General features: G+C 56.8%; 1 protein-coding gene and 1 long non-coding RNA gene across 3 annotated transcripts in view; one reads left to right on the top strand and one right to left on the bottom strand.

The window, feature by feature from the left end:
* Positions 1–1,299: 1,299 nt before the first annotated feature.
* The window catches only part of GLCCI1 (glucocorticoid induced 1), a 37,389-nt gene continuing 23,036 nt past the window's right edge, over positions 1,300–15,652 (bottom strand). For both annotated transcript variants that reach the window (XM_051963577.1, XM_051963578.1), the window contains exons 5-8: positions 14,850–14,981; positions 14,411–14,609; positions 3,332–3,452; positions 1,300–3,027 (exon numbers count right to left, since the gene is read on the bottom strand). In XM_051963577.1, coding sequence (XP_051819537.1) covers positions 2,712–3,027; positions 3,332–3,452; positions 14,411–14,609; positions 14,850–14,981 — 768 coding nt within the window. In that variant the 3' untranslated portion in view covers positions 1,300–2,711. The remainder of the gene's footprint in view (positions 3,028–3,331; positions 3,453–14,410; positions 14,610–14,849; positions 14,982–15,652) is intronic.
* LOC127539381 (uncharacterized) lies at positions 3,487–8,066 on the top strand. The gene is made up of 2 exons (XR_007947912.1): positions 3,487–5,842; positions 6,071–8,066. It is a non-coding gene; the product is annotated as an uncharacterized LOC127539381 (long non-coding RNA).

The raw sequence follows: 15,652 nt of genomic DNA, 5'->3' as shown, positions 1-15,652 counted from the left end.
GCACCGCCCGGAGACTGCTTTGCCTCAGGTTAAGAACACTTTGCTTGCAGATAATGATAAATTCTGGAGGGATGCGGGAAACTGGAACCCTGAGCATTGTGGGAGTGAAATAATCCGACTCCTGCAGAGCCATTTGAAACTAGGCCCAAGGGCCCTCGAGCTTGCTCGGACACCGCTGGCTCGGTGTCACAGAGAGAAAAAAGGGCCTTCGCGGGCAAAACTTCGCGGCGAGGACTGAAAAGTGACTGGTGCCCATCGGCCGGAGAACGGCTGCACGAGTTCTGGCCCGGGAATGCTGTGGAACATTACTGTTCTGTAAGAAACGACAGCGGGAGGGTTTCAGGGAGGCCTGGGGAGACTCACAGGAAGTGAGGGAAGCGGCAGAGCCGGGAGATCATTGTACTCGGCAACAAGAAGTTGCTCAATTCTGAGGGACGTGGCTCTCTTCCACAACGCGATGATCCAAGGCGATTCCAATAGACGTGGGTGGAGTCTTCAGCACCCAGAGAACGATGGAGACCGAATGTGGATCGAAGCAGTGTCTTTCCACTTTTTTGTTCTTTTTTTCTTTCTCCTTTTTTCCCTTTTGGTCTGATCTTTCTTGTACATGACAAATAAGCAAATTGCTTAAAAGAATTGCACATATTTAACCTACAACAAAGTGCTGACTGTCTTGGGGAGGAGGGAGAGGAGGGAGAAAAACTTGCAACACAAAGTCTTATAAAACAAATGCTGAAAAAAATCTTTATATGTATTGGGAAAATACGAGGAAAAACCACTTCTTCAAATCTTCTGGATAGAAAATCAGGGCTGGCGGGAGTTCCGCTTCTCACAGGACACGCTCAAGTTTGCACCAGGTTCGAAATGGGAAACATCAGTCCATCCGGTGGCTTTTCTTGGGAAACAAGTGTGGGACCTAATGAGAATTCCAGGAGAATACACGCTGGAAGTCACTGGGCTCCAGAGGCGGCCTCGGTCCTTAGCGTGGCCCTGGGAGAACATGCACTGCCCCCCGTGTGACCCCCAAACAGCCCCATCCCATGGGACCCCCAACATAGCCCCGCCCATGTGACCCCCAAAGCCCCGCCCCCTGTGACCCCCAAACATCCCTGCCCCATGTGACCCCCAAAGCCCCGCCCATGTGACCCCCAAACATCCCTGCCCCATGTGACCCCCAACATAGCCCCGCCCCCTGTGACCCCCAAACACAGCACGAGCCCATGTGACCCCCAACAGCCCCGCCCCCTGTGACCCCCAAACAGCACCAGCCCAAGTACACCCCACACATGACAACAGGACTCCTTTTTACTAATAGCTTTATTTAAATAAGACACGGGGATTTCTCTACTGGAAAAGTACAAAACAAAAGCCACATCTGTCCTCACGTAAAGAAAGCCCGGCCTCGGGGCCCCGGGCTTCAGAGGACTCAACGGACAAGACCCAGACACCTCGGAAACGCCCCCGGCCCCGCAGCTTCCCGGGAGCTCCCGGGGACAGGCGGAAGCTCCCCCGCGGCACGTCCAAGCCTTCGGATGCACTAGACAAACGGGCAGCACGACTACTAGCTAGCTTCTCACGGGAAAGGGGAGGCGTGGGATGGCGCCCAATCTCGGGGAGCTCAGCCCCGGGCACCCCGACGCTGGACACCGCCAGCGGCCCTTCCTCCCTGCTTCGAGGCCTGACAGCATTACCGAAAAAATGATTCCAAAGCCCCCCAAAAATGGCAGAAGGGGGTCCCGTCCCTGCTCCGTGAAAGGCTCTCCCGGCGGACAGAATAACCGCGGGGGGATGGCGGCCCCTGTCGGTGGGAGCTAGGGAGCGGAGCCTCCCTGGAGAGTGACAGGCAGGCGGCCCCTCCCTCCTTCCCAGGAGCCAAAGGAAACCCCGCGGCTTCCCCAGAGCCCGGGCCCCGCGGCCCCTCCCTCACACCCCCCCGCGGAGGAGACCGGCAGAAACGCGCGCTGACAAAAGACACGGGGCACGAGACTAGGGAAGCGCCCCCGGAACATCCGCTCTCCAGGGACGGAAGCGCCTCGGCCCGAGCGTGGCTGCGCTCCGTGAAGCCGGGGAGGGCGGAGGCGAGAAAGCAGCTTGTTCCCTTCAGCCAGAAGAGGCGGGCGCGATTTCCCAAGGGGAAGGCCACGGGAGCCTGCGGACCGGGAGCGGGACTTTCCGGGGAAATCCCTGCCTTCCGGCCCTCCCACCGGGGCGCCCCCGCCCGCGGCAGCCCCGGCTCTCAGAGCGCCCCGCGGGGGCCCAGGGCTCCGGCCGCCCGGCCCGCTCCCCCTCCGGCGCGTCCTTCCCACAGAGGGGGATGGGCTGGGGGAGGGTCCGTGGGAGGGACTCGCTGGGACCCCGTCCTCGCCTTAGATTTACATTCCAAGTTACCTGAGTTAGACTTCGGCCGAAGTACCTGAAACGAGGCCCAGGGAGGGCGCGGCGGCCTTGGCATCGTGCGCGTCACAACCCCCGGAGCGCGGCGTCTCCCCGGGACACAGCGCGGCCAGACAGCTTCCGTGGGACAGGCAACTTTCGGGCGCGGGAGGGCTGGGAAGGGACCGCGGGACACGCCCCGGTCTGGGCGGGCGACAGGCGGGCCGCTCGCAAACAGAAGAAATGCTCAAGTCCAGGCCGGCCCTGGCGAGGACACGGGGCTCGTCCTCCGCGGTCCAGAAGGGCTCCCGCCCCCCGGGGCTGGGACCCCCCTCCCCTTAGATGGCCACGTAGCTCTGGGACGAGGCCCGCTCCTCGGCCGGCGGCGGCAGCGTGACCTCCGCCACCGCGTCCACGGCGCCGGGATCGTCGGACAGGGAGGAGAAGGCCACCCGGGCCGAGAGCTGCTCGACGGCCAGGGCGCTCAGAATCGGGCTCTGGCCGGAGCCCGGGGAGCTCTTGAGCACCAGGTCCGAGGCGGGCAGGAGAGGCCCCAGGAGCCTCACGGGGCAGAAGGCGGAGCCGGTGGGGATGAAGTTCACCTTGTTTTTGTCAGGACACGAGAAGAGAGGGGCCGAGATGGGCTGGCGGGCCCTGCGACGGGACAAAAAGCACCGTGACCCCGGGCCGAGCTTCCCGAACGTCAGGAGCCGGCTCACGGGGACCCCCCACAGAGCCCGTCTCAACGAGAAGGGGCAGGCGGCTCTGGGGGGGGGCATTTCAGAATTCCCTATTCCCGCCATGGAGGGGGTGGGGGTGGGGGGGGTGGCGCCTTTCCCAGGACTCTTTTTTCCTCGACCCTCAATATGGCCAGAGGAGCGGCCCTTCTGCGTAGGCTGACCGCTACGTCCCGCCGGGAAGCTGCCCGGGCCCTTGGGGGGGGGGGCGCGGTACTTACGCCATCTCCTCAAAAACCTTCACTCGCTCGCAGCCCTCCGGGGGCTCCCGCTTGAACATGTAGCTGTTGTTGGGTTTGGGGGAGGAGGCGTACTTGGGCAGCGGCGAGCTGCTCCCGCTGTCTGAAAAGGTAAAACGGGCGGTGAGAAGCTCTCGGGGAAGGACTGGTCTTCCCCGGGACCCCCACTGAGGGCCCCCCTCTCCCCCCACCCCCTCCCCGGCACCCTGAGGTCTCGCCCCCTCACGGGGCACACGAGCTCCAAGGCCAGACCAGGCTGGCCCACTACACGCAGGGGCACCGTAGTCTCCAAAACCGTGCCCCCCGAAGCCAGATGAACAAGAGGCCCCCAATCCGGGCTTTCTCAGGCAACGCAGGCTCCTTTAACTGCCTTGACCTGGAGCCCAGAGACACTTTCACGACAACCCAGGCCGGAGCAGGCCGGAGTCCTGGCGCCCACAGACCCGAGGGGACCAGAACCCCCCCCCAGCTCTAGGGGGGCCTGCACAGTGAGAGAAAAGCTCCAGAAAGCCCTGTGGGCAGGAAGGAGCCCCAGAGGCAGCACGGGCCATCGGCCCCTGAGGGTCAGCCCTGGACCTCAGCGGGAGGTGTTTGGCCTGCTCTGGGTCTGCCCCAGGACCTCCCAGGCCTGCCCTGGCCCCTCCGTCCTCCCCCAGGCCACTTCCCTCTCCCCTTCTGTTCATCCTGACCCTTGTGCGAACCAACTGAATTTGAAAGCACCGTCCCCCTCGGCTGAGCCCCTCACACCCCTAACATGTCACCCATCGCCCAGCCAGGCCTCCCACCGTTCCTACCACTCACCTTCGGCCTTACGGGGCCCACGCTGCTGGAAAAAATCACATCCTGCCTTCCCTCCCCCACTCTCCAGTCTCTTCCTCCTCACCCCTCCTCAGACCTCCCCCTTTCCTCATCTTCCTTCCTCAAGTGCCTTCCGCTCCTCCCTCCAGCTTCCCCCACCTTCCAGGATGGAGGAGCCTTCCTCCTGGCCCAGGCCAACCCCTGTCGGAACCGTGACCCCACCCGCCATCTCTGTCCCCTCATCTGGTCTTTCGCTTCTCTTTTTTAACTGAGAAGTCTTTTATTGATCAGTTCCAGGCAGGACCCAAAAGGCCATAACAAAGAAAGGAGCTACAGTTTAGAGAAGAGGCAAAGGGGCTCCCATTCTCCCCTTGCCCCCGCCTCTAATCTGCCTTTCGTCCCCAGCGGGCCTGGGAGTCAGCCAAGATGGCTGGAGGCACACGGAGCCCAGAGGGCCGCACCTGTCCCAGGCTCCTCTCTCCCTGTGACCTGGGCGCTCCATGAATGTGAGCCTGGGGGACCGAGACCATGTCAACCTGGGCTGGGGGGGGGGGGCCTGAATCAGGGCTGACCCTTGTTTCCAGTCCGTCCCTCCTGCCGACTCCTTCCCTTCGCCTTCCACTTTCCCGGCCTGAGAAAGCCCCCAGCCCTCACTACCCACACCGGCCCCAAACCAGCGACCCTGCTCTCTCCCAGGGGGCTCGCGGTCTCCTTTCCTCTGGCCCAGCCCCGTATTTCTGATTGTCCCCTCTTCCCCTGCTTCTCCTTCCCGCTCTCCTGGGCTGGGGACCCCCGGGCTCCGACCTCTCATCTGCCCCTTCCCCGTCAGCTCCTCGGCTCCCCCGGCCTGAATGACCACCTCTGTGCTGCTGCTTCCCCACGTAGCCGTCCGGCCCCGGTCTCTCTGCGGACCTCCAGCCTCAGCTCCGCTGCTGCTTCTCGGCCATCCCAACCCGTGGCCAGTCCCAACAGAGCTCCTCCCCCTTTCCGGGACCCCCCCTTCCCTATTTCTGTGGAGAGCCACGACCTTCCCCCAGCCCTTCAGGGCGGCACCGGCCTCCTCCTCAGCGGCCAGGGTCTGTGCGCTTCACCCGCGGCGCCCCCTCGGGCAGAAGGTCCTGGGGAGCAGCGACGGGATTGGAGCGGAGCCTCGGGGGAAGCTGAGGGGCTGGGGTGGGCCCGAGAGGCGAGGAGCAGAGCGTGGGGAGCGCGAGTCCGGCACGTGGTCAGACTGACGCTTCCGCTTTCAGGGCCTCCCAGGAGGGACTCGGCCGGAGAGCTCAGGCCGGAGGCCGAGAGGGGCACGGGGGAAGCTGTACCAAAGGGCAGGATGCCCACGGACTGAGATCTGCCAGAGACCAGGCAGGCGGCGGGAGGACAGAGGCCCCGAGGGCTCGGAAGGACGGCTGCAGACGGTCCTGGGGGCTGGGGTGTCTCGGGCACGCGCCTGGGCATCATCTGCACAAGAGCTCCGAGAGGGAGCCTGGGCACGCCCACGGGACAGCAGGAGGGGACGCCCAGGGCCCGGGCAGAGAACCATGGCGGGGACCGAGGGGGGAGGCTTGCTTTGGCCGGGACGGGACGGAGTGAAGGGCGTCGTTGGGGCAATGTCCGTGCCAGGAGGAGGAAGAGGGAGAGCGTGAAGGCACAGAGGAGTCTGGGAATGCCGGAAATGACCTGAAATACTGCCTCAAGGTGAGCTTCAGAGCCAGAGAAACAATTACAAGTTGGGGGAAGGACTTGGCTGGGGAGGACACGGCGGGGTCTGACCTGACTGACAAACAAAAAGCCCCCGGGCAGTCCCGGAACTTTCACTGCAGGGATAGGGCCCCTCCCTGGTGCTAGACAAGTTCGGGCCCCCAAAGGAAATGCAAAAAACAGCACAAAAGACCCAAAGTCTCAGACACTTTCACCAATCCTCAGGACTAGGGCCCAACTCTAACACAAAAAAGCCACCACACACCGAGGAAACCAAAACAAAGGACCTGCTCCCGGACAGCTACCAAGGGGACCAGCGGCAAACTCAAGACCAGGAAGTGAAAACAGCTACCTCTCCCTCAAAGGAAAAAAAATTAGTCACAAACCAAAGAGTCCTGGGAAGAGCTTTACAGACTAAAAATCAAATGAGAAAAGTTGAGGGGAAAGATTGGAAACGGTCAAGAAAATTATGAAAGACCATGTGGAAAAATGATTGAAAACCTCAGGGGTAAAAAGGAACTTCTTGTAAATTAATAAAATTTTCGCCCCCCCCCCTCCGCCAAGGGGAAGCTATGACTTTGTAAGACTCCAAGAAATAATAAAACAAAATCAAAAGAATGAATAAATAGAAGAGAATGTAAAACATCCCATTAGGAAAGAAAAACCCACTTGGAGAACAGCTCAAAGAGAGAAAATATTGTTGCACTACCTCAAAGCTGTGATCAAAAAGGGTCTAGACAGTACAGAATATTGAGGGAGATTCTGGGAAGATGATGGAGCACATCACACAATTCTAAGCTCTCCTGATTTCCCCACAAACAAAACAGAACAGCTTGGGATGAACTGAGAGTGATAAAAACAAGTACCTGTGAGGCACAGGGCTGGTCCTCCTGGACAAAAGAAAGGTACCGAGATGGAGGTTTGGCCGTAAATACCCACAGGCTAATCCCTCCGAAGCAGCAGGGGTCAGCCCTGGGGCTGGCTAGGCAGGGAAGCAGCCTCAGCCCCAACCCCAGGAACTCTTCTACCCAGACCTAGGACAAAGGCTGGGCTGCTGGCCCCAGGCCAGCCCCAGGGGATGATCTGCCCACCAGCACCTACAAGAAGGTGCAGCTCCCGGTCACGGTTTGGGTCAGAGTGGGGAAAGGAAGCAGGGCCTGAGGCCAGGGGCAGCATCCCTCACCCCACAGGACTAAAAACATGCACAGATGATCTGCTCAGAGTCAAAAACAAATGAGCAAGCAGAGCAGAAAGTTACATGAAAGGGGGAGGGGGGCGTTCAACATCAGAGGAAGTCAGTGAAGTTTAAAAATGCTCTTCTACCTCAAGGAATACCATCAAATGGTCAACTGCCCAAAAACGAATTCACAGAAGAATTCAAAAAGGATTTTAAAAATCAAGTGAAGGAGATGAAGGAAAAACTTTTTTAAAAAAAATAACAATTCAAGAAAAACAAGAAGATTATGAAAAGAAAGTCAAACAACTAGAAAAAGAGATCCAGATTCTTAAGGAAGAAAATGATTCCTTGAAAACTAGACCTGGACAAGGGGAGGCTGGCAAAGTTATAAGAGGCCAAGAAACAACAAAACAAAATAGAATGAAAAAATAGAAGAAAATCTGAGATATCTCACAAGAAAAAAAGATAAAGAATTTTTAAAAATGGATTATCTGAAAGCTACAATAAAAAAAATATATTGTTACAATAATACAAGAAATAATTAAAGAAAATTGTCCTCAAGTGTTAGAACCAGAGGGGAAAACAGAACTAGAAAAATACCCACCGATCACCACCTCAAAGAGATCCTACAAGGAAAACCTACAGGAGCATTATCATGAAATTCTGAGAGCCCTGAATCAAAGAGAAAATATTACAATCAACAAGAACAAAAATCAACTGAAAACTGACAAAGCCACACAAGTAAAAATAAGACCTAGCTGCACAAAATTAAAAGACTATATCGAAGAGCAGAAGAACCAGGGTTCTAGCTCCTGAATGGGAAAAACAAAAACAAAAAACTTTCAATGAACTCAGTTTTCAGGATTTTGATGCAAAAAAGATCTGCACTTAAAAGAAAATTTGACATATAAAATGATAGAGAAATATATTGCAAACATCAACAACGGAAATGTGAACCATATGTCCTGATTATCATTAGTAATTGGGCAATTCAAAAGAAAGACTGGGATAGAATTGAATATAATGTGATTCTAGAAAGCAAAACCATGTAGAAAGAGGTAAGACGAGTAGTAATTGCGTTATATGAATGAGATATAAAAGCAAGAAATAACAAAGGGGAAGTAGGTGGGAAAAGGTTTCATAGTTCTGAAATCCTACTCACAGTGAGAATGAATTGAGTGGATTAAAGGGAATGAGATAAGATATATAGATAAATGGGATAAAGAGGGAGGGAAAAGATGGGGAGAAAGGATAAGGAAGGGATTCTTGGGGGGTAGGTTAAGTAATACCAATGCAAAGTAGAGAATAGAAGTAAAGCAGAGGAGTCGGCAGGGAAAGGAAATATACATAATAATGATGATCAGGAGTAGAATTTAGTTTTTTTAAAAGGCAGAAGTAGTAATCCTCGATCTTAGACAAAAAAGTTTAAAAAGTTAATCAAAAGAAAAAATAAGGAAACTACGCTATGTGTCAGCTACGTTAAACAATATTGCTTTAGACCATTTGAAATAATTTGATGGTATAAGATTGGAATACTGCTAGAGTATAGAAAATGATGAGTTGGTAGATTTAGAAAAATATGGAAATACTTGGGCCTTATGAAGGATGCTGTTATCCATATTCAGAGAAACAGGACAAACAAATGTAGTACAGTCCCACGTAGATGTATATGAATGTATATGCGAACAGCTGTGTATGACTAGACATACATACATGTACATATGTGTGTGTATGTATACACGTATATATTTCTCTCTATATAAATATATCTATGCTTAGTTACAGCCTTCTTAGGGAAAGGAGGAGGGAGGAAAAGAGAAAAAAAATTTTAAAGTGCTCAGTGGAAAACAAAAGAAAACCTACAGTTGTGGAAACAAAGATGGACAGCTCTGAACACAATGTGCAATATTTACCAGACAGGCTTTCTTGAAATGGAAATTGATTGTTTCATATTTTGCAGTCTGTCATGTTCTGCTATGCATGTGGCAATGTTTTTTTCTTTTTTCTATTTTTCTATTTGTTTTAATAACTATTTTAAAAATTATTAAGGAAAGTTGTCCTGAAGTTTCATTATTAGAAAGTAAAATAAATAACATGTATAGGACTTCTTGCCATCTGGGGAAGGGGGGGAGAGAAGGAGGGGAAAAGTCGGAACCGAAGTGAGTGCAAGGGATAATGTTATAAAAAATTACCCAGGCATGGGTTCTGTCAATAAAAAGTTATAATTATGAAAAAAAAAAGAAAAGAAAAATTGAAAAAATCCACTGATTACCACTGAATGATCCAAGAAAAAAATTCACAGAAACATTCACTATAGTTGAATTTCAAAGTTCCAGCTTAAGGAGAAACATCACAAATAATAAAAAGAAAAGATTTAAATATTGTAGAACTAAGTCAAGATAGCACAAGATTTAGCAGGTTCTGAATTAAAAGACCAAAGGGCATGGAACATGACATTTTCAGGAACAAGTCAACTGGGTTTGCAACCAAGCAAAGCTGAGTATAATCCTGCATGGAAATAAATGGATATTTAATTAATTAAAGGACTTTCGGTTATTTGTGAGGAAAAGACCAGCACTGAGCAGAAAATCTGACCTACAAGAATTGGGAAAAATACAAGGAGGTATACCTTACCAATTATAAGGGATGTAGTAAAGACAAACTGTTTACTTCTTACATGAGAAAATATAATCTCTACTCTAAATTATGCTTACTAGGGTTGTTTGAAAGAGCACACATAGAAGGCTTGGGGTTGAGCTGAGTATGATGGGATGATCCTAAAAAAATAAAGTTGAGTGGAGAGTGGTAAAATGGGCAATTGTCTCATCTGACTATGGCACAGTGGAGCTCTGCAGTGCTGGGGGGGGGGGGAGGAGAAAGAGGGACATTCCGAAAAATAAGTTAACGAGAAGGAACTGAAGTTCTCAGCAGAGACGGTGGGAAAAGGGAGCCAACACTGTGGGAGGCTTGAGAAGGGTGACAAGTTTGGACCAGCCACCCTTGTGAGTGGGAAATAGAAAGGATCATCTCCTGCAGGGACGGCTCAGTTGAGATGATGCGACAAACTGCTGCGTCTAATGGCTCCCCCAGCTCCCCACACAATAGGAGCCACAGCGAAGAAGTGGGTGGTGGGAGCAATCCCGAGGCGTGGCCAGCTGTGTCCAGCAAGAGGACAAGGGGGGACGAGGAGCCCCAGCACAGTCTGCAGGTGGACTGGTTTGCCAAGGGAAGGGAAGGCAGCCCCAGGGTGGGATGAAAACAAGGGGGCAGAACTGCCCCCTCCCCATGGGGAAGTCAGTGCTGGGGCTCCACAATCCGGGTCCCTTGTGAAGGAGGTAGGGAGGGGTTGGCAGCCCTCCCAGAAAGTCACCCCGAGCCCATCAGTCTGCCACCCCATGGGCCACGGGAACAGGGCTCTCAGGCTCCCCACAGGAGGCAGCTGGCCCTGGGCACTCTGGCTATTTTCTAAGCAGCCTTTGGCGGCCCCGCCAGGACTTCAGGGGTGTCGTGAAGCCCTTCTCGGGAGAACTCTCCTAGTGCCCCAAGTATAATACAGAGGTTAGGAGGAGCTCCGGCTGACTCCCTGCCGCCCGGAGAGCCTCCAGATGGGGCCGCCTGGAGCCATTCTCGGACCACTAGCAGCAAGGTGGCAGCGGGGAGGGCCGACACAGGCCGATGCCCATCGCAGAGGGTTCTCCTGGGCACGGGGCCTGCGGGATCCCCCGAAAACCTCCGAGCTGGGGAAGGCTGGAACGCCCCGGGTGGCCGCGGGCTCTTTGTATCTGACATAACCTGACCAAGGGATTCTGATAAAAGCTCGTTTCCGGGCGCCAAAGGGCTCCAGGAGGCACAAGGTTCAGCCCCGGGGCACTCTGGGAAGTGCTGGGCTGGAGGTACCACCGACTGATCGGAGGCACAAATAGACTGGATCTGGGCTTGGAGACCCTTAGTTCTCTCCGGGTGCCCCTCCTACCATATGCCTCGGGCCTAGGGGGAAGGTCGGAGAACTGTCCCCGACCTCGTCCCTCCCGGCGGACACGGCCGGACTCTCCCAAATGCGCCTCCCGCCCCCTCAAACTGCCCTGCTCCGCCCATACTGCGGCTCTCCTTAGCCTAGTCCTGGGGAGCCCTCTGCTGCACGTGACTACTGGCCCCGCCCCACCCTGCAGCTGCCCCGCCCCCTCTGTCCCTCCCCCCCCCCCCCACACACACACAGGTTCCCCCAGTCTCCGGGTGGACAGGAGACCGGCTCCTCTCCCACGGCCCACGGCCGCAGCAGGCCCTGGCCCGCACCATTTCGAACCTCACTCCCTCCCCTTCTCCCCCAAACTCCTCTCTCCTAAGCGCCCCGTCATGGAGGCCGTGGTTGCCAATCTGGGAGCCCCCCACTGACCTCCCCCTCTCCAGCCCATCCCCCCAAGGCCCCCAAGCTCTTTTCACACGCTGTCCAAGACCCCTCGGAAACAAGAGCCCCGGGGGAAGGCGCCGTCATCGCCCCCACTTTGGAGGAGAGGAGGGCAATCCCAGGATGCTGGGGCATCATCTGAACTCAGGCCTTCCTGTGGTGCCCCAGCCTCGCCCTGTTCCGCACTCTCCAGTCTAGCCCCCCACGGAAGGAGCCCGAGCAGCATCCTGAGGCCGGAGCACTCTGGCGGCCCCTGCGGGGCGGGCCAAGCTCTGGTGCTTCCGGTCCCGAGTCCCCCTGGGGAGGTCGGGGCCATTCTCAGCTGGGACCCTGCGCCTGGCGGCCGTGGGTGGCTGGCCTCGGTGGCCCGGCATCCTCCCCGCCTCTCCCTCCCAATGGCGCCTCTGTCCCCAGCCCGCCCCCTTGGGGGCAGGAAGTGAGGGGGGAAGGGCGGCCCCAGCGGGAGGCGGAGCCCCGACAGCAGAGAGCGAGGCTCTCCCAGGGCACCTCGGGAAGGCGCTGCTGCAGCGGCGGAGTCCGGAGACCGGGGAAAGGCTCTCCTCCGCTTCCCTGCGAGCTTCGGAGCGTGTCCCGGCTCCCGAGACAGCATCGCCCAGGCCGAGGGCCACGTTCCTGGGCTAGGACCGGGCTCCGGGCCCTGCTGGGACTCAGTCACGGCCCCTTCGGGTCTGGCCTCGGGGCTAAGGCTGGGGTGCGGAAGAGTCAGGACCCCTTCGGTCTGGTTTGGACGGCCAGCGGTCCTGGTTTGCACGGCCATCGGTCCCAGGGTCCGGTTCCGATGCCCTGGGCTGGGGCCGGCCCTCGGGGCTAGAACAAGGCCGGGAACCCGAAATGCGCAGACCAGGCCCAGTCAGGGCTCCTTCCGGTCTGGTTCAGCCCGGTTCCACTGGGTGCGCTGGGGCCGGCCCTCGGGGCTAAGACTGGGGCGCCGAAGAGTCAGGGCTCCTTTGGTCTGGTTTGGACACCGGCCGGGCCCAGGGTCTCCTCCAGCCTGCGTCCATCGGAACATTCTGTCCCAGGCCTAATCCGATCTACAGCAGCCCTGACCCAGTCACAGGGAAGAGGCCGGGCCTGGCATCCGGGCCCGGAAGCTGTGCTGCAGCCGGGCTGGAGGAGCAGATTCCCCCCACACTGAGACCACCCAGAGCCAACTCTGCCGGGGAGTCCAGCACCGACCCACTGCCCCCTGTTGGTCCTCAGACAATCCCTAAGGGGGCAGCACCTTGTCCATCCCGGGCGCAGGAGGGACGGGGCCAGGCAGGGGGTAGCCCAGCTGCTCCCAAGGAACCCTGCCTCTGCCATTCCCTCCCCTAACACCCCGTAAGTGAGGCTTCCAAAATGCGCCCCTCCAGCGCTCAGCGGCCAGAGGCGAGTCCCGTCCCAGTGTCCACAAAAGCGGCCGTTTCAAGCTCCTGGGAGAGGGTGGCCCTGGGCCCTCCCTAAGCCTAGAGGGCGCACCGGGGAAATGGGGTTGGGGGGCACGGGGAGACCACCTGCAGCTGGAGGTCAAGAAAGACTCTGGACCATCAGAGCTGTGGGAACAAGCTGCCAGCTCTCTGAGAGGCGGGGACCCTTCCTGGGAGGAGGTGGCCATGTCACAAATCCCTCCCTGGCCAGGGAGAAGCTGGATGAGCTGGTCACCATCGGAGTGAGACCGACTACCCCTCATCAGCCTCTTCAAATCAAAACCCAAAACACTCCAGACTGAAAAGGCGCCTCTTGCGGCACTAAGAATGCCAGAAACTACCCCAGCAGAAATGCCGCTGGCCTTGGGTCCAGTCAGGATCCTGCCCCAAAGGGCTCATGAGGAGCTCATGGGGCCCCTGGGTCAGTGCCCAGCCCACTAATCTGCCCCGAAAGACATTTGGCCAGCCAGTGGACAGCAGGAAGAAGGGGGAGGGGTCCGGCAGATACCGCAGGGCTTCACCAAGTCTCAACACCAGTCCCCTGCATTGGCCCCCCCAAAGGGCCACGCGGGCCATACACTTAGGCCATCCAGGGAGGCTCCTGAGTGTGGCGGAGAGATGGGTAGCCTGGGAGCCAGAAAGGGCTAGTCTGGGAGCCAGAAAGGGATAACCTGGGAGCCAGAAAGGGATAGCCTGGGAGTCAGAAAGGGATAACCTGGGAGCCAGAAAGGGATAGCCTGGGAGCCAGAAAGGGATAGCCTGGGAGTCAGAAAGGGCTAGTCTGGGAGCCAGAAAGGGATAACCTGGGAGCCAAAAAGGGATAGCCTGGGAGCCAGAAAGGGATAGCCTGGGAGTCAGAAAGGGATTGCCTCAGAACCCCAACTCAGAGCTTTCTAAAGCTGCCTCCTCAGACTCCTGTGAGCCTCCAAGGAAGAAAAATGGCCAGCATACATTACACACATGTTACCATTATCAAGATGAATTTCCCATTCATCTTTAACAATAAAAGTTAAGTCCCAGTAACAAACTTCTAGGGCTGGTGGGCAGCCAGCAGTAAGGACACAGACCACGGAAGGGTCGGGGTACTCAAGGTTCTGTCACTGGATGAGGGAGGCTGGGGAAGGGGGAAGGGCCAGCCCAAATCTCATTACAGAACTCTTATCTGAAATGACACAGGTACCAGTTATCAGAAATGTAGAAAAGCTGGCAGTCCAATCTTCCAATGAATTTTTTGGGAGCTACTTGGGAAATGGCTTTCCCCCCAAGCCATGCCGACTCCCCCACGCACTCCAAAGCATGACAAATACACAAATTGGCCACGATGGTGACGGTCATTTGGAATTCTGGGTAATGTCAAGGTCAAAGCAGGAGCCATCAGCCCCAAGGGCTTCCCGCCCAGACAGCCGTGGCTGCCCACCACACACAGAGGAGGATCGGGAAATCCAGGGAAGGCCGCCGCAGCTACGAGAGCCCTCCCCGCGCCCCGCCGCTGCCCCCCAAGAGAAAGAAGTGTCTGTGAGGGCCGCTCAGCCCGAGGCAGTGCCCAGTCCCCTCACCTTTGTCGCGGTCGTAAAGCAAGTCTTCGGTGGAACACGGGCTGCCGTCCTGAGACACGCAGGGCGAGTGGCTGCTACTGCAGCTGCTGCTGCGCTCCGGCACCGATGGTGTCTGCGTGTCTACGCTGCGGGTGCCGCTGCTGCTGCTGCGGTACTGGGCGGGTGGTGGGGCGCGACGGCCATCAGGAACGTCCAGGGGCTGGAACACAAACGGCGCCCCAAGAGGTCACTCCACCTGGTCCCCTCGTCGGGGCCCTCACATCTGGGATGGTCAGGGAGCCGGCCCCCAGAAGTCTGGCCTCCAGCAGAGATGTGACCAGGAACCCGCCTGCAGTATTCTGAGCCTCTTCAGATCCCCCCACCCCTTAGCCCTTCACTGTCTCCCCCTTCCCCCACTGTCTCTTGCCCCCTTCCCCCTCGCCCCTACCCTCTCTCTCACCTTGCCCCCTTCCTCCTTGGCGCTGCTGTCCTTAATGAACACCTTCTCCAGCTCCGGGCTGATCCCTTCGACGCTGCAGGGTACCCGGGAGACGGCTGACTTGGGACCGGAGACACACTTGGAGCCAGCAGCCTGAAAAGACAAGCAGCATGGGCGGCAGCTCCGGGGGGGAGGAGGGGGGGTGCGGGAGAGGGGAAGGGGGCACCTCCAGCCTCTTGTCCCTTCACCTCCTGTAGCTGCTCTCAGGGTCCCAATCCCGATTCGAGTTAGCCCACATGGGGCCCAGGAAGCACGTGGAGGACAGAGCGCTGAGAGTCTGGGGGGTTCGGCGCTCCTAGGGGCACAGATCAGCCCCGGGCCAAGAGATCCGCCAGCCTCTTTTGGAGCAGAAATGGGGCATGGACCACCCCAGCCCCTCTTCCTCTGGGCCAGCGTCCATCAGCATCATGTATGTTTGGTCAAGGAGACGGGGTCTGGGCCTTCAAAAGCTAACAGTGAGGGAGGGGGAGACGCACCCCAAACTAGGACGTGGGGAAAACAAAGGTCAGCGGTAAGAGTTCACAGAAAGGGAATCACAGCAGTAAACTCCAGGCTAGAGAGAGGAGGAATGTCTAAAGACGTCCCCCAGAAGAACCCCTTCAAATTCTGTTTTCAAATCCCCTGAAAAGTTTCTGCTTATTGACTGGGCAGGTGAGCGAGCAGGACCAAGGAACAGTGACCTCGGGAAAGAAAGCGGCCATCGCCATCCCGGCGTTCCGTCTGAGGACCAGAGACACGTCACAGAGCTGCCCTGAACCAGCGTG

This window comes from Antechinus flavipes, chromosome 5, assembly GCF_016432865.1.
Source record: "Antechinus flavipes isolate AdamAnt ecotype Samford, QLD, Australia chromosome 5, AdamAnt_v2, whole genome shotgun sequence".
NCBI classification, from domain to species: Eukaryota; Metazoa; Chordata; class Mammalia; order Dasyuromorphia; family Dasyuridae; genus Antechinus; species Antechinus flavipes.
This window is presented reverse-complemented; position numbering and strand designations above follow the sequence as displayed.